Source organism: Patagioenas fasciata, chromosome 1, assembly GCF_037038585.1.
Source record: "Patagioenas fasciata isolate bPatFas1 chromosome 1, bPatFas1.hap1, whole genome shotgun sequence".
NCBI classification, from domain to species: Eukaryota; Metazoa; Chordata; class Aves; order Columbiformes; family Columbidae; genus Patagioenas; species Patagioenas fasciata.
The window spans coordinates 140102107-140125337 of NC_092520.1; the positions used below are offsets into that span (position 1 = coordinate 140102107).

Below are 23231 nucleotides of genomic sequence, written 5' to 3' on the forward strand. Positions count from 1 at the left end.
ATATTTACAAGTTTCCTAGTTTACAGACTTTAGAACTCCTTTAGTAAACAAAATAGCCAGACTGATACACAGTACAATCTCATTAAAAAAACCCACACACAAAAACCCCAAACAAAAAAAAAAAGACACTGAAAACCACACACACAAAACCCTAAACCAAACCAACAAAAAAACCAAACCAAACCAAAACAAAAACAAAGAAAAAACCAGGAACATAAGAGAAACAATAAATCCATGGTAGTTTTTTCCATCAGAACATTTCAGATGGGCTATCAAGAGATGTGGTGATGCAGGGCATCCTGTTTTTCAATGAAGTAGTGAAAATACAAGTTTTCAGACTTTAGGACTCAAAAATTATGCATTGCTTCTGTAGAAGCTACATAATGTTGAGCATGATAAAAAACATCATGCAAGTACTCTTTAATCGCTCTGTAAAAACGGTTCTAAAATAATGTCATGGAAAACACATCTACATCACAGTAGCTAAATAATCACCTTGAACCTACACACGGTATTTTAACATAGCTGAAAAAAGGACTCAGCTGCCAATGTAAGTAAAGAATACTTGCATGACATTTGTGTCCAGATCTAGTCACCATAAACTATGGTATTTAAAGTTTCAGGTGAAGAAATGTGAATATATTTAGTTTCAGAGAAGCTCACAAAGATGTGTCTTAAATCAACTTGAACTATAACATATGAAATCTGTGAGACCTTCAGTTGCTTATACAATCTGGAATAATGCAGATCCGAGGAAGGCTGATATACTTGGATAGTTTAGCTATTCATCTTTTCTTTGCACACTCAAGTTGGCCCACTTGGAAGTCAAGGTAAAACGTTAAAAAAGATTAGACTACCCACAGACATTGGGTGAGTTCTCCCATTTGAGAATTCTATTCTCCATTACAAGAAAAAGATGCTCTACTCAAGGCCACTGAAGACAGATCATGTACTTCATCATTTCACAGCCACTGATACTCAGAATGTCTCCACATGACATTCAAAAAGCTTAGACCTAAAACCAGGTGTCCTAGAAGGCATATTTCATAAAAAAATAATTTAACGATTAGCAAAAAATTTATTTTGCTTTTGTTTACAAAGACAGACTTAACTCCAGCATAACAACCTGAAAGGCTTTGTTTTCCAAAGATCATTTCTAGTCAATTTATAAAAGTCCATAAACCAACAACTTTTTTCTGTAAAATCACTCAGTCCCCCACCCCTTAGTTGAAAACCAAGACTGGCATTTTCTCAGTGACTAGGTACTCAGTGTGCAGTCTTTTCCATAATTCTAGACTCCTGAGGAAGTTTTGTTCAAAGTATTCATGAACCAAAATTAACAATATTACCAGTTAATTCTCAATTACTTGAGGGTTTTTTTTAAGTCATCACTGATTTTGAAATATTAAACAATACTTATGGAAAAGGACTTCAAACTCCGCCTAACGTTTTTGATGACTTGATTTAGTCCACGGCAGCACAGGTTTTCTTCATCCTAAAATCAGAATTGTAAAATACTTCAGGACAGCTCCTATTTGCACACTATTCATTTAATGTGATTTGCGTATTTTGTATTTCATAGCAAAAATAAGAATAGAAAAATGTAAAACCCAATCAAAACAGAGCTATACAACTGTACTGAAATGGTACCAATATCAATTCCAGCATTAAATATTTTTGCAATTCAGCCAAGTTTTGTCCAAAGAAACCGAATGAATCATCATTGGCGGCCTGCTTTTCCATTTTCCGTTGTTTCCATTCTGAAATGCAAGACAACAATTGGTAAGGTTTGTACTTGAAAATACAATCAACAGATTATCAGACGTAAATATTTATTTCACTAACCATCCTGTCTCTCCCTGCCCCAAACATACACAATCTTATCTCCTCTTAATACTTCTTTAAGCAGCCATCAGTACATAGAGGAAAGATTCCTGGAAAGAAACTTCCCAGCAACTGCAAAGAGCTATCTATTATCAACCTCCATATTTATGTGACTACTGAAAATCTATTTCTAAAGTTTAGGCTTTAGCAGTTTCTTTCAAGGTCTATTTTCACCGTTCTTATGCTCCTCACTGACTACCAAAATCTTATTCACTTAAGAGGAGGTTGGTTTGGTTTTCGAGTAATTTTTTGGTAGAACACGGACTAATTTATCAGCTTCACTACAGCATGCCATTAGATTCAACCACTGTTATTGGTAATATTCTTTTATATTAGTTATTCCTTTGGAAGCTAAAGCAAGAAACAGACTGGCACGAGAAATCTCAATTTACCTACTACTTAACCCCCTGAAGTTTTAAGTGTTTTGCTTATAGGGCCAATCATGAAGGCACAGGGAAGACCATTTATCAGCATTCAGCCGTGCTCAGCACAGAAGCAAACAAATGAAAAGCAAACACTGCTGTAGTTCTCCATCAATACTGAGAGACAAAGGAAAGTATTTATACATTTTAATTCTCAAAAGAGTAAGGAGTCTTCTCAATGCTGTAATTGAAGTATTCCTCCATATTGCATGCTGACTACTGCTAAAATGTTTGTAGTGATGTGTTTACTGATACAAACCCATTTTCTTCTTTCAGATGTTGATATAACTCAGCTTTATTGTTGACAGAGTTCAAACGACCAATAAATTCCTGGTGTTTCCTAGAGTTGGCAGTATTAATCCTGTTGCTCCATAAAGACAGCAAGGACATTGGCCCTAAAATTGCAAGTAAAAAGAGTCTAAGTCTGAATTCTTAAACATTATATCATTATAAAGGTTTAAAAGAAATTACAGACTATGGCTGTAGAACATATTAAAACCACTAATATTAAGCAACCTTGTAATAGAGGTTAAATGAACATGATATATGCAAAGTGATAGTGGCTGAGTAGTTGCTTCAAGTGAGATTGACTCTGCTTCAAACGCAGAATCTGAATGTCAGATCAGCCACTGCAACAAATAACAGCTCACATCAAGGAAGAAAAGTCAGTGAGAACTGCCTTTTCCAACAACTAGACCGCTTAAGCATGTTTATATCTATTAGTCAGCAGGAGACAGTGATTTCTGATACCTGTTCTTAAATAGCATTTCTGACACAGTAGCTCATCCCACAACAGCAGAAATCTGTCCAATCCTCTGTCAACCCAAGTGCCCATCAGCAGATCCAAGCAGTATCTTGCTGTCTCTCTTTTTACATAGAAGTGCCCAGGTCAACATACTTATTAAGAATTTCTCAACATTGACTGTTTCATTAGAAAGTCTCACTGACTTAAGATTAACTGCAAGAAGACTGCTTTCACCGCTGTAGAAAATACAGATTGATACAACAACTTCTATCCTTAAGAGAGATATCTGTTGCAATTCTTCTGGTTTACCTTTTGCCTTTTCAACTGTGGGCATTTCATCCATTGTAATAAGAGGCTTTTTGTTGGGTGGCTCAGGAGAATCAGGGGAATCTTTGATAACTTCAGCTTCTGCTAGTTCTTCCTTTTCACGATCCAAAAGACCTTTTAACCTTATTGAGAGGGAAGGAAAACAATGAAGCAAAATATGCTAAAGCACCACGTATTATTCTTAATACTGTCCTGTACTTCTCAAAGTTATAGACAACCAGTATCACAAGAAAAGTTATTTTGATCCCTTCGAACAAGTGAAAAATAATAGGGAGGACTATCCAAATAGTCCTCTTAAGTAAAGGGAAGTATCTTAAAACATAACTTCACTTAAGTCAGTTAGCAGTATTTATACTGTAGTTGTTGAGACTTGATCATTCTGTATTTTGAAAGAATGACAAAGTAACAGAGAATATACAAAAATACCACACAATTTCCTATTTTCTTTCTTTGTGAATTCAGACTTATTCTATACCAAATGCGAACAACTGTGTAGGTGAAAAGGTCCTCCTAAATGATTGTAGCGTGCATAAAACATATGCAAATTAAGCTTACTACCATGAGGGTTTTTTAAACTCTTTAGAATATAGTTTGAAAGAGATAAGAGAGAAGAGACTGACAGATGCTCACCACTTAGACAAGTCACAATAACAACATGAACTACAGACAGCAGGTCTACGGACAATCAATCCTGACGTTCAGCTAAAGAGAAGCACCAAATCAATGTGGATTGTTTAACTACTTCAACACTAAACTAATTAAAGCTTAACAGAAAAAACCTGCCTGTCCAGAGTTTTCAGTCATGCTTTAGATTTCTGTAAAGCAGTTTATCATCTAAGAGGTGGTGGGGTTACAATAAAAGCCAACAGCAGCGACTCCTCAAGCTGCAAAGCCCTGCTAAGTGGTCAAAAATTTGTCCAAGAGCCATACTGCTTGTAAAATACGTTAATTTGAAAAGTCTGATAAGCAGGCACCAAGATGCCCATTTCCCAAGCCTGGTGATGGTGACTGATCAAAAAAAAACACCCCTGAGATCCTCACTCACTGGTGATAAGGCAAGGTTACAAACCTGCAACTGTTTCACCACAATTCCTCTCCCCTTTGACGTAGGACAGGACAAGAATTCCTACACTACAGTTTTATTCCACTTTAGAAATTCACCTTTCTGATTCTTGCCATGGCTTATCTGATTCATAGTCTTTGCCCAACTTCTCTGACTTGTCTTCTTTGTCTTCTCTCTTTCTACCTCGTTTCTTGCGCTCCTCTTCTTCTGGGGGTTTGCTCCTGCAAGCCATCAAACACTCTAAGACTCGCTGGTGCTTATCAGAGTTGTTTATGTGTGCTCGTACAAGGGTCTCCAGTTCATTCCACATGATCCGGTACTGTTCATCTCTAAGCAAGGACAGAAGAAGAGATATTGCATATAGGATTATTTAGATCATTAAACCATTTAATAAATTAAGGTTAAAAACCAGACCTTAAGAAACCAAAGAAAGAAAAAAACAACAAAAAAAAAAAAAACCACAACCAAACAACCAAAAACAAACCACCAAACCCAAAAATAACGCTGAACAGATTTTCTGTCTCCTTGTACTGGAATGTCTATCCATCTCAGATTACTCATCCTTGAAATGTGAAACCACATTGCACGTAACATTTCCCAATTAATGTCCAAAGAGTTAAGTTTAAATTTAAATAGGGTATGTCCGCCGAAATCCAACTCGTAACTTCCACAAGGTATCACTGCCAAAACACATTTCTGAATCCTCTCAGGTTGTTTGCTAACTATGCAAATGTCAGGATACGCAGAGGGCCACACATGTACTGACATGCAAATTAATTACTATTTAATTATTTGGATTAAAAAATTCAGAAAATACCATGCTGTCGTAAATGACTTCCAGTCATGTGGATAAATATTCTGTAGCTGAATTTTGTTTCAGCCAATACCTGGAAGTAAAAATGCACACATCACACTGAAACATCGGGACATTCTATACTGGTTTTAAAGGAGTAGCCCATATTTTAAATAACTGTTTCAAAAGGATTCCACTATTCTAACATAACCCAATTTTAAAGGCATTGTTCACTTATGATGCTTAAGTCTCTTTTTATTAATTTGAAGATACTCTACTTTCTTTGTCCTAGCTTGTATCAGTCTCTTACCTTTCTTGATGGCTATCTTTGCATTCATGTTTTTTAACACTCACAATACTTGGGTAATAAAATTAGGATATTTTTTTTTCCTAGCATACAGGAATTATCAGTATTGTGATAGCCTCTAAATGATGCAGGGGAAGCATTCACAGTGATTTGCTTTGTGTACTTAAAGTATTCAGTTTACTACCTATTACCTTCGGCCAAATTTTAAAAATTTAGTACAAAAACAATGTCAATCAAACATTTCTAAAAAAAGTCCAACATCAACAAAAAGAGACATGCTTGTAACCTTTTTGGACCCTTTCCTCTGGTACCAACTGTTGAAATTGGCAGCGGATCATTTTTCCTCTCCATGTCTACCAAATTGTATATTGTTTTTTGACAGTTCAAAACATCCTCATCAGTCATTGCTTCTTTTACAATCACACTGGCTAACGGCACTACCTGTAAGACAAAAGAAAAGTCAACAAGAATATCCATGTGTGTCACAGGAGAGAAACATGAAGAAAGAAATCAAAGGCAGTGGAACCACAGAACAATACACAACAAAAACTGCCCTCTTACCCTAAATTTCGTAATATCTCTGAGCAGGTACAAGTAGATGCATGTTTTCTTCACCCAACAGCACTATAGCTGTCAGGTTCAATATTTTACCATATTTAGATAGCATTCCAATAATCTAGTAACATTATATACAGAGTACTTCAGTGAAAATAAAGCTGAAAATAAACTGATTTGTGGCAAGTGATTTATCATAGAGTTAATATTCCATCAAGTGGCAAGGTGAAACTTAATCTAGAACAGAATAAAAGATTACAAACCCCAGGTTACTTACAGCTTGCATGTTGAAGATGGTAGTCTGAGAAATAATCATGGGCCAGTAACGAGTATGTTTCTCTAACTGATCTTTTGCACGTTCCAATGGAATTTCAAGACTTCCATCCATCTTATATCTGGGCTCTAGAAAAGGAGTTAATCGGTTTTCCCTCATAAATTCACCAAAATCCTAATGATAACCAAACAAGATACAATTAGGCATTTCTCTAACACAGTAGCTTTCACTGAACGGGTGAAACAGCATAGTTTTGCTTATCACTAACTATGTACCACACCCACTGCTAAATCTGACCCTAACAACCAGAGCCCTGTTTCTAGCTTTCAGGGTGAACACAAAAACAGTTGTGTAAAAATATGGGTTAAAAACTGATGCAACGTTCTTGATGAGGAGGCCTTCTGGATCTGTGATGTATTTCATGTATGGTGGTAAGAGTTTTATTATGTTGTTCTGGAAGCTACTTCTGCTTGTTTACAACAGATACCCGGGTTGTGTTGAAAAAAATAAAGGAAAAAAGCCAAAATTAATGCCAACTGATTGTCTGCTCCACATCCAAGGTTCAAAGCTGACAACTTCATCTTTTCTATTTATTGTATAAACCATTCACATGCAATCTATCCTTCTGACAATAAGCAGAATATAGTCCTATGTGTATCCAGCCCACAGACAAATCTTGCCAAGAAAAATGTTACTCTATAATCTGAACAAGCTTTAAATACTCATATAGTGTATAAGGATGCAAGTACTTCCCTGACACAGAAAAGCTTCTATGAAGCAGGCATAATAAAAAGCAGATGTACTACTTTGTACTAAATACATCTCAGTAGCACAAAAAAAACAGTTTGACTGTGCAATCCACTCCAGCTCTCCAGAAAACATTTCCTTCACACATTCACTGCACTACATGTCTTGTGATCTTGAGATAAGCAAGAACTTAAGAAAAAAAACAAGCAAACAAAAAAACTAAACCCAAATAAACAAGCCCAGATACAAAAGGAAAATAATCTTACTGTGATGCGGTAGTCAGTGACTCTTCCACCACACCCTTCACTAATTGATGGGGGATCTTCTAGAATTGATCGTGAGCTGCTTAACACATGCAGAAAAATTTCTCCTCCATGGCTGCTGAGCATGTGACTAATTACTTTAGAGCCAGATTTGCGTGGCTGTTCCAATAAAACAGAACGACCTGTTTGAAATGAGATCAGTTTCATCAGCTACTGTGTGCTGCATTTTTAAATTAAAAACTACATATACAGTACACATTTTTACCTAGCCAGTAAAGACTCTGAATCCACCAAAGCTGTGTTTTCACCTAGATGAACAAGGAACAACTATCTCCCTTCAGTGTTTACTCCTGTCTTTACACAGAACATAGTGTCCTACGCTGCTACATTTTTACACAGAATAATCAATAAGGCTCTCTCCTGGACCAAAAAAAATCACTGCCTCTGTAGAACACTATTCTTAGGAAAAATACACATAAGTAAGATATTAAAACAGTACAATTTGTAAGGGCAGTTTGCTAATTTAAATTATTACAGAGTATGTTGTACATTAAACTTATTTGGCCCTACTGCAAAAACTCTCATTAAAAGCAACTTCTAAAAAGTAAGAAAATAACCTATTTGAGTATAAAGGTATCAATTGGTACTATTTGTTAATGCTTGAAACTGATATAATTGTTCAGAGCGAAATAAAACTGCCTTTGTTTTATTTTCAGTAAAATATACTAAGCATATGAGGAAGCAAAACCGGAAGATCAGAAGAGAGTGGTTATCCGCAACATGCTGTTAATTTTGGTTCTAACTATTTTTATTGAAGTACTTTTTCAGTACAGAATCTGTAGACAAAATTACATAGCAATATAGTGTTCAATAAAACCACTGCACACTTATTTAGACATTCAAATAACTTGACTAAAAAGAACACCACATTAAAAAGGTATTTGTAATGCAATTCTGTTTGCAAACTAAAAAAAACCCACATGTAAATAACATTGACTACATATTACTTGTTTCGAAGAAACAACTTCGGTTTAATTTTTCAACATGTATTTAAATGGCAGCCTCTTATAGCAACATTATTCACGGCAATGGGCAAGATTTTGCAGATAAGCAAAAAATAACTAAATCTAACCTGCTTTTTGACCAGTCCCAGTGCACATGGGCATGTGTGCTTCAATTGACCAACATACACGGTCATAAACCAGTTAAATGAGCTTTCTGAGGCTGCCCAGCATCTGCTAAAAGTCAGGCATAGTCATAAACGCTAATATTTTGCAATAAAGCAAGCATTGTGATCAAGTGCACTATCACCTACTGAAAGTGGTGTTTCCTACTAAATAGGATAAACCGAAAAGTATTCAACATTTGGACTCAGAAAAGAAAGACCAAAATTCATTACTTGCTCCTTCTTTACATCTTTCCTCCCATCTTCAAGTTTCAAAACATTCCATTTGCCTTTGAGCAGATTTAGCACTTTTATTCTCTTATTTATATGATATGTTAAAAGAAGCTTGACATTTTCACAGTATATAGACATTTACTGCTACACAAACTAAAATATGGTAAGTGCTCTATTCACAATGCTAACAATTAAAACATTAAATAAGTAGCCAAGGACACAAATTTACCATTAAGGAGAAAGTTAGTAAGGCATGAAGAAGGTCTGCTATTTACATCTACTGGTGAAATTCTGTATGCTCCAGTGCAATAGTGTAATTCTGAAAAATAAATGAATAGAAAAGTTGAGAGTGTAGTTCCACACACAGAAAAAACAACCCCCAAAAATAAAAGAAAGGGAGGAGGCTATTCCACAATCAGCAGAACTGTCTCTCAATCCAGAAGTCTGCTTCTTTTACCACCTCCTCATAATTGTTCCAGTACCCCCAACTCCAAAAATCTATTTCATTCCCAAGCCCCATTTCCAGCAGGACCTCCAGTTGTTTATTTCCTGAATTATTTCACTGCTGCAGAGTAAACCTCTTATTTCTCTTATCTATATTCTTGACCTGCTGGCTCAAAGAGTCAACATATGTTACTGATGGTCTACAGGGTGCATAAGCTGAATGGTCACATGGTTCCCACGTTAGCCCAAGCCTCTCCTGTCTTTTTCTCCTTTATTCAGACTTCGGTAAAGATCTCTCCCTTACTCAGATTTGAGAGTTAATATAGAGGGACTACTCTGCTGATAGTATCATTGCATACATTTAATTTCCTTACGAAGCTTTTTACTTAGCATCCTAAAGATTACACTAAAGACAGTACTTGGATTCTTCCTCCTGCCCCCTGGAAAAAAGAATTAAAACTGAATAAGATTCAATGTCTCAAAGCTGCTGTGTTAAGAGACCATCACTGTGGAACTGACAGGGTACACTTGGCCCTGTGCAAGGGGCAAATAATTACTGAACAGCTTCGTGATGCTTAAGAGGAGATTGAAAAAAGCCACAGAGAAAAACATTACTACCCTTCTCACTTCTTACACAAACCACTGATTAGCCAAGGTCAGAAGAGCATCATATGACCATTAGTAAAGCAATGTGCAGTCAGCAGCAAGATTTATAGAGCAAGAGGTAAAATCAGCATTAACAAGAAGCAAATTACCTCCCTGTTCAGATTCCTACCAGTGTACAGAGAGAACAGTGTTCAACTCAAGCTAGAATATCAGTTTTGTACAAGACCGTGTTACCTACCCACACTATTTGTTCGAGGAGTACACCATTTTAATGTTACAGTTTCTTTAAATGTGCCATCCCTGCTATTGCCACCTGCGTGGTTATCACCTACAATATAAAATCGGAAAAAAAGTCATAACATGGTCAATCATATTTTCTTTATTACAGAAAAAAACTCCAAACTTTTAAGTTACAAAACGTTTATAACATGAACATATACAAAATGTAATTAAAAAGCTGGACATCTAACCAAAGCAAAAAAAAAAGTTATTGGCAGTGGCAGCTGAAAAAATAACCTTTTAAAATCAGTAGCTGTTGTAGATACTTTAAAAACCAATTCAGCAAACAAAATACTGCAGCTCCAGAGTATGTTCCATATGTTTGACTCAGCATTTAGAATATTATAGATACGTTTTGGTTTATGTATAACAGGCAACTTTTTTCTTGTAAAATGCTTAAGACTTTAAGACAGTATCTTTTTTATTTTTTCCACAGAAATCAGAACCCTTGACCAATGTTAGAGCTTCAAATGAGACTTCAGCACTGAAAAGGCACACAGTCTAAGCATCCCATAACAGACTGGCACAGGCAGTGGGTTTTTCACTGCTTGGCTTTGCTTTTAATTCTACTAATACAGAAATTTTATCCTGACCTATTGACAACATTTTATATCAAACACTGTTTCCTCAACAAAACAGTTTTGCATAAGGCTTACTGTTGTATTTTTCTAGCCTCAGTTGACTTATTCAACTCAGAGCAATATAAGGTAATAACTCCAAATTCACAAAAAAAAAAAAAAAAGATACTAGGTGTTTCAAACACAACAAGAAAGCTCAAAATCCAAGTAACTATCGCCTTTTCCACAGCAATTACTGTCATAAACAGGCCTATGGGATGTGAGTGATGCCAGTTACTATTACTTAACAGACAGATAAAAAGCTCAATTGTGCAAGGAATAATTTTCCACAAATACCCACAAAAGGTACTTTATTTTGTAAAATCACTACACATCTGGTGTCTCAACTATTTTTTATATCTCAATAAAAAGTGTACATGCCCTCAAATCTCACACAAATATCCTGAACATATGTGAAACCCTGTCTGATGAATTTGACCTGCGTTTTTATCATTATATCCATATTACTATATTAAAATACACCAGTAATGATTAAAACTCCAATGCCAACATTACAAATCAAGTTCTTGAGCTGTAAGGAGTAACTGAAAATATGTTAATCATGCCAGAAATTTACATCAATTTGAAGCTCGCAATCTTCCTTTCTGAGTATTTCCAGCAGGCTGATCAAAGGCCATTTTCAGAGGACTGTTTCTACTTACCACTCTTTAGAAAGTCAACGTGTGCCTCTTTGTGATGAAGAAGCTCCACATCATAGTTGGCTGATGTGTTTGCATGCTGTTCTTCCTTTAAAATAGAAAGGTAGAAAGAATGAATACAATTATTCTAGTTAGACTTCACTGTTTTTATAAATGAATGATTCTACATGTACTTTTCACTCCAGAAGAAAACAAAAAGTCTCCAAAGTGCATCAGACAATAACAGGATTGCAACGTTGAGGAAACTGTTTCCCCTCTTACCTGTTTAAAGATGCAGCCATTTGCTTTTCCTCTTTTTTTCCCCCCTTTTTTTGAAACCCTTCTTTATACATATATCATGATTGTGCATAGTGTAAAATATAAGTAAAAATTAGGCTTAACTATTTTTATTTAAATCAGTGAAGTCATGGAAGCCTACAACATATGGAATACCACCAGCAATTACAAGTTACTAAGAAGCAACAAATGATCACTGCAGAACAGATTGGCAATTACTAAATAACTAAATAACTAAAAACTAAAAATCTCAAGAATCCAGATCAAAAAAACACACTCAGAACTCAATATCATTTTCTTGCACTTAAGACAGATAAAAAGTGTACCTGTAGCCTCAAGTTTATAATTACAGAATGGATGTTTGTAAAGGGGACACTGCATCTTTAAACAGCCGCAGAGGACTAGTAAAAACAGAACACTAACATTGGTAATTTATTCCAAGTTAAAAAAAAAAAAAAGAAAGAAATAAACACAGAGAACCCAACATAGTCTATTACTATAACAACAAAGGCAGAAGGGAGAGGTGCACCAGCATCACTCAGGTCAGAAAGTTACAGACAAGGTATTTGCAAACTTAAGTCACATTTATGTCATGACCCATGTCAAAGTTTCATTAAAGCTGTGAAAGTAAGTTTTAATTTCGTGTTTTAACTTATAAAATCCATACAATATTGCTAGCTTTCAAAGATGCAAGTAACAATTGACAGTATTAGAACTTCATTACTTTTTTTTTTTTAATCGGGAAAGTATATCTGCCTCTACCCTTTCTGTTTGATTGAAACTGAAGCATCAGTATTCAAACATCTCTTGCTGCTTGATCAGAAAATTACTGTAAACTTAATATTTGAAAATTCTTAGTTGCACTTATTTCCTTCATAGTAGCAATTAAAAAAATATTAAAAATGCAGACATAACCAACTTTGAACAGAGGACGTTTAATTTAATATCTTTCTTAACTAGACATATTCCCTGTGCCCCTGTTTCTGGCTTACAGACCTTCAAACTGGAAAACCTTTAGTCAAAAATCAGCTACTAGTTACAAACACCTTTATGTTGGGTGGGCATGATAAGGAAACAGAGGAAAAAGAGACTCACTATGCCACTATAACGCACAAGGGTCAAGAATATCTAAATACAACCAGAAAAAAGACAAAAGAATCACAGACAAAGTAATCTGATGTAAATAAGATTGTGTTTATATAAAATAATGCAAACAGAACTGAAATAACACTTGTATTGCTACATAAAAAATTGAGACTCAGCAATACAACATTTTGTTCTGTGATCCTTCTTTACTTTTTCTCCCCCCTTTATTTTTACTAACCTGGTCACAGACATTGAATGTGGGCTAATAAAAAAAAAAAAAGAGAACAAAACAAAACAAAAAAACAAACAAAACAAAACAAACAAACCAAAAATAAAACAGAAAATATGATGTGGAGAGAAAAACAATGTAAAAATTCAATTAAAATAAACATTAAAAGTTTTCAAACAAATTCAGAAGTGACGCAAGCTAGTTAACACAAAGTTATTGACACAATATTACCTTCATAGGAATGTTAGTTATCGTGGTTGAAGCCAGATCAAAGTGTTGTTGTACTAAAACATTCAGTTTTGTAGCCAGATGCCGCCCAGCACGGACACTGTGCACTTCACTGGTTAAAACAGGTGAAAGCTAAAATGAATTGACACAGAGTATTTAGTACGAATGGATTAGGGTCTAGTATCATGCAGCAATATAATTCATTTGAAGCTCTAAAATAAGCGTGTTTACACTGCTAAATTAAACTGGGGAGAAAAACACCTTCCAAAAAACCCACAGCATGGGAAACAGCAAAGGAAGAAACAAAAAAACCCCAAGTGATAAAGATGATTGTCTTACAGAGGAAAGTAGTTAGCCAAATTATTTTCTTCTGTTGACATTTTAGATTTTTAGTATAACTACAAAAGAGTTTTGTAGAAAAGAATCTCAGAAAGGTAGCTATTATAACCTTTTATATTTATGAAACAATATGCAGGACTAGATGCCTTTCATGTTAAGACTTTTTTTTTTCCTGTGTCTTTTCCCTTTCTTACAGGCAGCACACAAAAACACTGACCAGAGCAGACTGATGAAGAGCAAATATACTACAAAATATTTTATATGTACTGGGTTTCAAAAAAACACCACTAAGCACACAAGTCCAACAGAGCACACATGCTTTTGTTACCAAACAACTGAGATGTTTAAATACATAATTTCTTATACGCATCCTTTCACCTTTTTGCATAATAATCTTTACAAGTAGGGTATTTGATGAACTTCAAGCACGTTTTTCATTCCTACATTACCATTTCATTTGGAAGAAGATATGCTTTTCAGTGCGTTTCATTAAAAGGGCATTGTTTGCTAACACTGGAACAACAGAATTTATACACAAAAGCTCATCTTGGTTTCATGAGACAACCATTCAAGCAAAAGGCTGAAAAATGCTAAAATGCTAAAAAGGTTGATGCAAAATTAATTGCTGGTTTCGCATTGTTGAAATTTGCCATTTGATACTGGAATACATTCTGAAATAAATGTGCCTATGTTATTCATCATTTTAATGGACTTTTCTTCCTTTGTTTTTTGTGGGTTTTTGTTTGTTTGTTTGTTTTGCTACTGACTTATTACTTGCTGTTTATTTTGTATTTATCTTAGACTATAGAAATTATCTTAGACAAAGAGCAAATTCAAGCAATTTTCTTATTTGAGTTAAAAATGGGTTGTAAAGCAGCAGAGACAACTTGCCGTGTCAACAACTCATTTGGCTCAGGAACTTCTAACAAAAATATAGCACGTGGTGGCTGAAGATGCTCTGTAAAGGAGACAAGGGCCTTGAAGATGAGGAGCATAGTGGTCGGCCATTGGAAGGTGACAATGACCAAGGGAGAGCAATCATCGAAGATGATCTTACAACTAAACAAGAAGTTGCCAAAAACCTCAACGTTGACCATTTTACGGTCATTCAGCATTTGAAACAAATTGGAGAGGTGAATAACCTCAGTAAGTTGGTGTCTCATGAGCTGACAGAAAATAAAAGAATTGTCCTTTTGAAGCGTCATTTCCTCTTCTTCTACGCAGCAACAACAAATCATTTCTCAATCAGATTGTGACGTACAATGAAAAATGGATTTTATATGACAACTTGCAACAACCAGCTCAGTTGCTGGAGTGAGAAGAACCTCCAAAGCACTTCCCAAAGCCAAACTAGCACCAGAAAAAGGTCACGGTCACAGTCACTGGTGGTCTGCTGCTGGTCTGATCCACTACAGCTTTCTGAACCCCAGTGAAACCATTCCATCTGAGAAGTCTGCTCTGCAAATCAATGAGATGCACCAAAAACTGTAAAGTCTACAGCTGGCATTGGTCAACAGAAAAAGCCCAATTCTTCTCCATGACAACGCCCAACCACACATCACATAACCAACACTTCCAAAGTTGAATGAGTTGGGTTGCAAAGTTTTGCCTCATCCACCACATTCCCCTGACCTCTCGCCAACCGACTACTGCTTCTTCAGGCAACTCAACAACTTTTTCCACAGAAAACACTTCCACAACCAGCAGGATGCAGAAAATGCTTTCCAAGAGTTTGTCAAATCCCGAAGCAGGGGATTACACTACAGGAATATACAAACTTATTTCTCATTGGTAAAAATGTATTGATTGCAATAGTTCCTATCTCGATTAATGAAGATGTGTTTGAGCCTAGTTATAATGATTTAAAATTCACGGTCCAAAACAGCAATTACTATTGCACCAACCTAATAACATGTTAGTCTGGATAACATGGAACACACAGTGCTGAACAATACACGCATCATTCAGTAACAGATATTTGGGAAAACAGGGCTTGTGTGAGGTAGCAGCACATGCTTGAGTAGTGGGACAGTTATTCAACCTATTCAACACACCAAGAATTTCATGGTTTTCTGTTAGGTTGTTAAATGTGCACTTCCTTCTCAAAAAAGACATCAAACCCAAGACTATCATTCTATAGCATTAAGGGGCTTACTCCACAAAAAAAAAAAAAAAAAAAGACTCATAAACTATTAATGCAAGAAATCTAAGTAATGAAATAAAAAAGGGGCATACCAGATGTGCACAAAGACTACAGAACAAGAAAACAAAGCATGCACTTTAGATGACAACATGCAGGCTGTCAACTTTTCAAAGAATTATCACCTGTATGTTTTTCTACACTTCACCAGAGACCAGAGACTCAAAACATTATTGCTGAATACTGAATTTACAATATTTGGAGTCTGACATGGTTTTTAACCCTTGGATAGATTTTAAGTTCCTTACCTCTTTTTTAGGACGATCTGAAACAAGGCTGTCTTCACCAACTGGATAAGTGTGGATTAAGACCAATTCACACTTCTGAATCTGCATTAGACTTAAAAAATAAACATATTTAGCCTACAGAGTGGCAGACCACCTCCTAGAAATTAGATCAATTTTCCCAAGATTCATCTGATTTGCAGAACACAGTATCAGAAAGATGTACTATAACACATGATTTCTGAAAGCGTGCTGTAGAAAGTAGGGTACATAAATGACTTGCAAAAGCACAAAATAAATTTTTACCAGAATTTTTAAAAAGTATAATAGTTCCTAACTCTTCAGATGCTATAGCACTGTGTTTCTGTTTGGACATATCAATGGAATAGATCCTTAACTGGTATCATCTGTTTGGCTTCATTTAACTGAAAATTGACACTACAGAGGATTTGTGTCTCCCAGTGTGTGCACAGGTGTTAATAAGGGGATTCTGGTGAATATGAAAGTAACTAACCAAATAACACACACCTCCTAATGTGGCTGGAAATATGGAGAGATCAAGGCACCACTTTTCTGTCTTTACAGTGGACTTAGAACCCAATTCCCCGGGGCAGCATCCTTCATGTATGTATGAAACTGCAATTGCAGCTGGTAAATACAGGAGACTCCTGCTACTTAAGCACCTAAGTAGCAACCAAGAATAGTATCTCAGCCTACTATATACTTTACAAGGCAGTACATAGCCCCTGAGTCACACAGTTCACTGTTCAATTAGACAAAACATATGGTGGAAAAATTGCTTCTCAGAGGAGATGCAACCTATCATTCAAGAGATTCCTTTATCTCAACTGTCAAGCAACACAATAATTTAGAAATTAATAACTAGTTTCAAGGAAGTTAGCTACTTTAGTCAAAGAAAGAATAACGTAAAATTAATGCAGTGTTATCAAGAAAACAATATAGATGTGTTACTGACTACAAATACACAGTATACAACAAGCCACAGTTGTGCCACACTTTGCAGCAAGATGTAGATGATAACAACCTAAAGACATAGTGTCCTATGAGAATAAAGGATGATACCGAAAAGCTAATGGTTATACAGCAGTACCAACTCAAAAATATCATGTTTATCACCTTCTACTTCAAAAAGGCATTCATTCAAACAGTTCATCTGAATAAGTTTTAAGTGACAAAAATACATTCATATTTCATAGGAAGGAGTAACTGGCACGTGTAGAATAAAATAAACTATGTTTGTAAAAAGATATACTCACTGATCTGAATTAGCTGCAAGCTTGTTATGCTCATGAATGGTTTCCTGAACACAATCCTCAAGCATCCGAACATGACTGTCACTAGAAAAAAAATGTTATTTTTTTAAAGGCAGGATAATTGATCTTCCTGTTCAAAGCAACATGCCACTAATGTTTTCCTATATCAAGTGGGAAATTTTTGGGTTGTTACTGTCAGACCTCCATAAATGAAACCTTAATAAGGCAAGAAATGACCTACCAAAAAAAAAAAAAAAAAAAAAAAAAACCACACAAAAACAACATCAACCAAAACCCAATAAAACAAACAAATCAAAACATCAACCAAAACCCAATAAAACAAACAAACACTACCACCACACAACAACAAGAAAAAACACACCACGAAAAAGCTAGCTACTTAAAGCACTAAGTTATGGCAATCAATGAAAACACTTCTATAAACATATGAGATAACTTTTTTTAAATGGAAAAAATACATCATCATACATACCTTTTTGCATTAGTAATACAGATTATTCTTCCCCTGTTTCCAACACGCTCTGCATTCTCCATGAGCATGGTTCGAGCCTCATGCTGGTATTCTGTAATTTTGCAGAGTGCTTCAACTGCTGCAACCAGACCATGAAGTATGCTGCAGCATTCTGGATCCGCCCGAGGATTAGGTGGCCCAACAGCTGCTAATGCTGCCATCAACTAGTTAAAAAGAAAGATAAATTATTATTGAAAGTTACTTCCCAGCCATTTATGAAAATGATCAGTTAAAAGTCATAATTATCATTTATATTTCACATGCAAATTAATATTGTTGGGACAAAACCAAACAACTATTAAAGACCATTATACGTTCCCAGTCTTCGGGAAAACACCTGACCTTAAATTATTCTTTGCATCTCATTTATTGATTGTTACTAAGCCTTGTGTCCTGGTTTTGTTTAAAACAAGAGCAGCTCTCTTTTAGTGAATTTTCCTTTCAGCTAAGTTCTTCTAAGTAACTGCACTTCTCTGAATTTAGCTGCATGCGTTTTCAGACACTGTCCACTCTGGAGCTGACAACAGTAGCAAGAACATGCAGAAGAGGCCCAGGTTTTGACTTATTGCTATGGCAGCCAAGGTTACTGACGAGCTTTGCACATCCTATAAGTGAGAGGGGCATATTTGCAAGGAGGGGCAGACAGAACAAGTAACTAAAACTGACCAACTGAGTATTCCATCCCATACATGTTATACACCCTATAATGGTGGGAGATGATAAGGGCCTCACTCTCTTTGACCACGGCCAGCATCTGAAGAGAACCCTGCCTGTTGTCCCTGCGATCCAAGGCCTGGTTCCAGACTCTGTATCCCTGAATCCAATTCTGGTTTACTGCAGAGTCCAGCCCATGACTTCCAGGTGCCTGCCCTGTAGTTGCTGGAGTTTTTTTGCGCTACCTGGGGAAATTCTAAATCGGTTTTGTATCTTTTATATTATTTTCTCCATTTATTAGTAGCATTAGTATTTTTAACTTTACCAACTTGCAAGTCTCTCTCCCTTTTCCTCCTATTACCTTTCCTTAGTGGGGAGGGTGTGGGGTTAACAAAAGCACCTGCCATGGTTTATTGTCACCCTGCAGTAAAAAGTGACACCTTGAGAATATAATATTCTCATTTATTACAGAAAAATGCCTGGCTATAATAGCAAGTTATATCAAATATCTTAAAGAAATTCTAACATTATCAGTTACCATGTGCTTTTATTTTCTGAGAATTTTGAAATTCAGTTGCTCCCCAAATTTTTCAGAGGACAAGCCCATTCAGTATGAAACAAAACAAGTGCAAAAAAAAATACCTTTTTTTTTTTTACATAGTTTATTTGACTATTCTGCAAATAGGAAAAAAAATCAAGAAGTATCATCTTAGAAGTTTCATCATACAGAAGAAATCCATAGGTAATTTGTTATTAACATTTATTCTAATATATGACTTTATGCTGAAAGCTACTAGATTCTTTAAAATTAGGTAAAGCTGCATACAGAGTAGTCCAGCCTCACAGGCTACTACTTAAAATTCTGTTACATAATTCCAAGACCAGATCCACCAAAATTTTAATTAGTTATTTTGTACTGAACATAGCAAGCAGCTGCTATTTATCCCGCAATCAAACTAGACTTACAATACAATGGTTACAAAGCATACCTCCTGCAAGTTCTGATCTTCTTGAGTCCAAGAATTCAAGACATGAGCCCCAGAATCACTCACAATGAAATTCACCTAAAACGACCAAAAAAGGATGCGTAAGGTAACAGCCAATCATACAGATAACAGCCATTATGGCTGCTTCCCCAAATCCAAACAAACATGAAGTAAACCTCTTTCTTCTAATACAGGTATATGCAATAATAAGCCAACCTAAAAGACAACAAAAACACAAATGGCATCCACTCCTTCTATATCCAGTTACCCCTTTGATAACATTATGTTTAACAATTTCCTACTCTATTTATATTTTTGAACCACAAAATTAATTTCTTCACCACATTAGCACTGCAGAATATTATGAAGTGTTTCAATAATCAGGTAATATTTTCAGTAGAATAGCTTATTATTACAAATCACTCTCTAAAAGACTGTTACAGTAGATCACAGGGGTAAATATCCAGCAAGATTTAACATCACATTGCAAAATACATTCTGAAGATGACAAAAAAGTCAAGAAGCACCACAACTTCCCTGTCAATTTCAGTTTCACATACTACTCAAGATCCGGGTCAGCCAACTGATTCAAATACACTAAGCACACACTTGATATAATCCCATAATGGGACTTGACTGTATATTAAATGCTCTGAACCATAGAGTTTAAATTAAACATACATTGCCTGAGAAACAGGACATGCATCCATCAAGGCAGCGTGGCTGACACACACCAAATCACTGAACTACCAGCATTTTTTATTAGTGCCCGGCCTCTGCCTCAGCTGCTCCCTGACACAGTCAGTATTCCATCATCACTACTTTGTGCCAATATCATGGTCACAAGCTTATTTAACTTCTGTGGGTTCTTTTTTTGAGGCACAGCACAATGGTTTACTCAATAATGATAAAAGATCTAAGAAAACAGCACTTATTTACCCTAATTTATGATACAATGTTACAGAACGCACGAGGTATTTCTTTTTCTAAACAAGGAGCTAGCTTTGTGCCAGGAAGCTCCTTTTTTTTCACACTGGTAGCTTCAGGGAGATCCTACCTCTTCCTAAAGCCCAGAATTCCTTCAAAGTTGACACCAAAGACCTTAAGAAGTGCTACCAAGTGTGTTTAGAAACAAAATCCAATTTGAAGCAATGCCTCACTCAAGCTTTTGTAAACGTATAGCTCAAAAGAACACAAAAACAAATCTGTAAGTTACCTTAAAGCACCTCTCCTCAAGTTTTGCACTGAGTTACAAAGTGGCATTAAGACAATTAGAAGTCCCCAAAATAAATACATAATGGGACTAATACAGTATTCAAATCAACTTAAATAGCTATGAAGTGTATCAACAGCACAATTAAGTTTTTATAAATTAAATTATATTTTATCTTTTAATCTAATCAACAACTAATGATATTTAAAAACTTCATTAAAATGGGAAAATATCCCTTATACTATAAGCATCATGTGCAATACAGCTAGAATAACTTACCAGTTTCTTGAAAGGGAAAATATCATACATTATTCTACAGTACTCCATGGATGATTCCACTGAACAGGTCCATAGTGACTTTGATATAGGTGCTAGAGGTATAATTCCTTGGGTCCGATTCTTTACTAACATATCGAATTCAACATGTTGTCTACAGGATTCTGCCATATATGGGCAGTGATCCACAACAAAAACAGTTTTATGAGACTCAGAAAAGATTTTCATTTTCTTCCTGAAAGAAACAGATATTAAAATCAGAAAGAAAGTGTACAAGGTAAAAAAAAAAAAAAAAAAAAATTACATAATTACTGTGCAATTTATATGGTATAAAGTTATCTTACTAGAACATGCAAGTTTTAACGAAGCTTCCTCTTATGGTATTTAGATTATATATTGCACATATCGGCTCCTACAAAAGTGTTAAGCTGTTTAAAAAAAAAAAAAAAACCAAAACTCCCATTTTATTAATCTATTTACATGGAACCAAACATCCTCTAGAACTCTTACCAGATCATATATAAAGTATACTAGATTTCTAATCAGCAGAAACTATATTTCTCAGGAGGAAAAAATATATAGAAAACGTGAAAGTATACTGTTCAAAAGGCAACAACGATGCATAGTATTACTCTTCCCGCTTTCCTACTTAGAAGAAACTTCTAAGAATAAAAAAGAAAAGAGAAACTACTTCATATTTAAAGATTATTTCTTGAAATAAGCAACATGAAAAGAAATAATTCATTATTAGGTTATACAGACCTGGAAGTAGCATAAACATCAGACTTTTAAGTAGAATTTCAGCCTTCACTTTGCTAGGTACACATATCTATTTTTAAATGAATATGTGCATCTCTACTTTGATCTCCCACTTACAGACATACCAAGTCTGAAATTATAATGTAAATGTTTCCTATCCAACAAGACTCAGAGAAGCACTCCTTGCATTCTTTCCAGTTGTGATGCCTGAGAAATCTGCAATGAAGTGTGGTGCATTTTCCTGTTTCAGACCGACAGACTGGGTTTCCCTCTCCTATGGGCATCACCGAAATAAATACTTTTGAAGCAACTGTAATGTCAGATCGCTGTGTTAGGGCAGACCCCACAATTTGGAGACCTAAGCTACGTAAGAAAATTTATCTTGGAGTAGTGCTACTTAGACCTCACATTCCTCATATCAAACTCATGCAACTTCTGGACGTTTCCATGAGGTTTCTAGCATGGAAATCTATTTTCTCCACGCAAATGCTGCTGAATTATAGAGTACACCAAGCCCCAAAATATATACCAGGCCGTTTAAAAACAAAACAAAATAAAACCGGAGGTATTCAGCCAAGCCAGACTACAGGCAGCACCTCGCTCTGGGGGGCCGGTTTCCCAGCTACTCTCAGCAGCAGCAGCCCGGGCACACTGCAGCCCTCCGGCAGAAGCCAAGCCCGGACCAAGCACTCGCCTCCTGCCTTTAGCCTGACAAAACGCCTGAGGGGCCGTGGAGGCCAAGCTGGTTCCTCAGCTGCAGGCACGCACGGTCGCAAATAACCGGCGGGGTCCGGAGGGGACGAGGTCGGTCTACCCCCGCCCGGAGACCGATGCGGGAGGAGAAGAAGTGCCTCTTACCTGGGACGGCCCCTCCGCTGCTGCAGAAGTCCCGGTCCCGCTCCGCGCCGCGCCCGGGCCCTGCCGCGGGCTCGCTCCGAGGAGGAGGAATGAGGCCCGCGGGGCGCCCTAGACAGGGTCGGGCGCGGGCGCCTCCGGCCCGGCGATCTCCATGCCCCTCCACTCGCTTCCTCCGCCGGTGGCTCCGCGGCGAGGGCGGGGCCCAGCTCCTGCCTCCGCGCCCGGCGCCCGCGGGGGTGGGAGAAGCGGCCGAAGCCCCCCCCGCTCCGCCCACCCCTGAGGCCGCGAGACCCCCGCGCGGCCACTTACGCCGCTGGCACAACGGCTCCCCCAGCGCTGGCGGGGGGAGCGCCTCTCCCCTCGTCCTCCTCCTCCTCCCCTCGCACCGCCCCGGCGGCGGTGCCAGCCACCCCCGGGCCCCGCCGGCTGGCAGGGCTCACTCACCCGCCATGCCCGCCCCGGCCCCACCGCTCGGCCCCCTCCGCCTAGGTGCGGGCCGCCCCGCCCTGCCGCGAGACACCGCCCGCCCGCGCGACGCTTCCCGCACGGCTGCCGGGAGGAGCCCGAGGCCAGCGATCTCGCGAGACGCTGGAGAGAGCGCTGGGGGAGGCGGGCGGCGGAGGGGCGAGCCTCTCGTGTCAGAGGGAGCCAATACGGAGAGAGGAAAAGCGACGGGAGGCGGGACGGCGTTTCTCGCGAGAGCTGGGAGGAGC

At 37.2% G+C, this 23231-nt stretch overlaps 1 protein-coding gene across 2 annotated transcripts; it reads right to left on the bottom strand.

The window, feature by feature from the left end:
• Positions 1–1058: 1058 nt before the first annotated feature.
• Positions 1059–22889, bottom strand: INTS13 (integrator complex subunit 13). Of its 2 annotated transcripts, XM_065852755.2 has the most exons (17): positions 22519–22888; positions 20905–21136; positions 19416–19490; positions 17734–17936; positions 17244–17324; positions 15991–16081; positions 13207–13335; positions 11388–11472; positions 10068–10157; positions 9009–9098; positions 7384–7562; positions 6374–6544; positions 5828–5982; positions 4540–4770; positions 3361–3500; positions 2566–2701; positions 1059–1760 (listed from the first exon to the last, which is right to left on the bottom strand). In XM_065852755.2, the coding sequence occupies exons 2-17, from the start codon at positions 21127–21129 to the stop codon at positions 1721–1723; spliced, it is 2121 nt and encodes a 706-aa protein (XP_065708827.1). In that variant the 5' UTR covers positions 21130–21136; positions 22519–22888; the 3' UTR covers positions 1059–1720. The 2 variants fall into 2 exon arrangements, with proteins under 2 accessions (XP_065708827.1, XP_065708836.1); XM_065852764.2 differs by lacking the exon at positions 13207–13335 and having other exon boundaries at positions 22519–22889.
• Between the last annotated feature and the right edge of the window lie 342 nt (positions 22890–23231).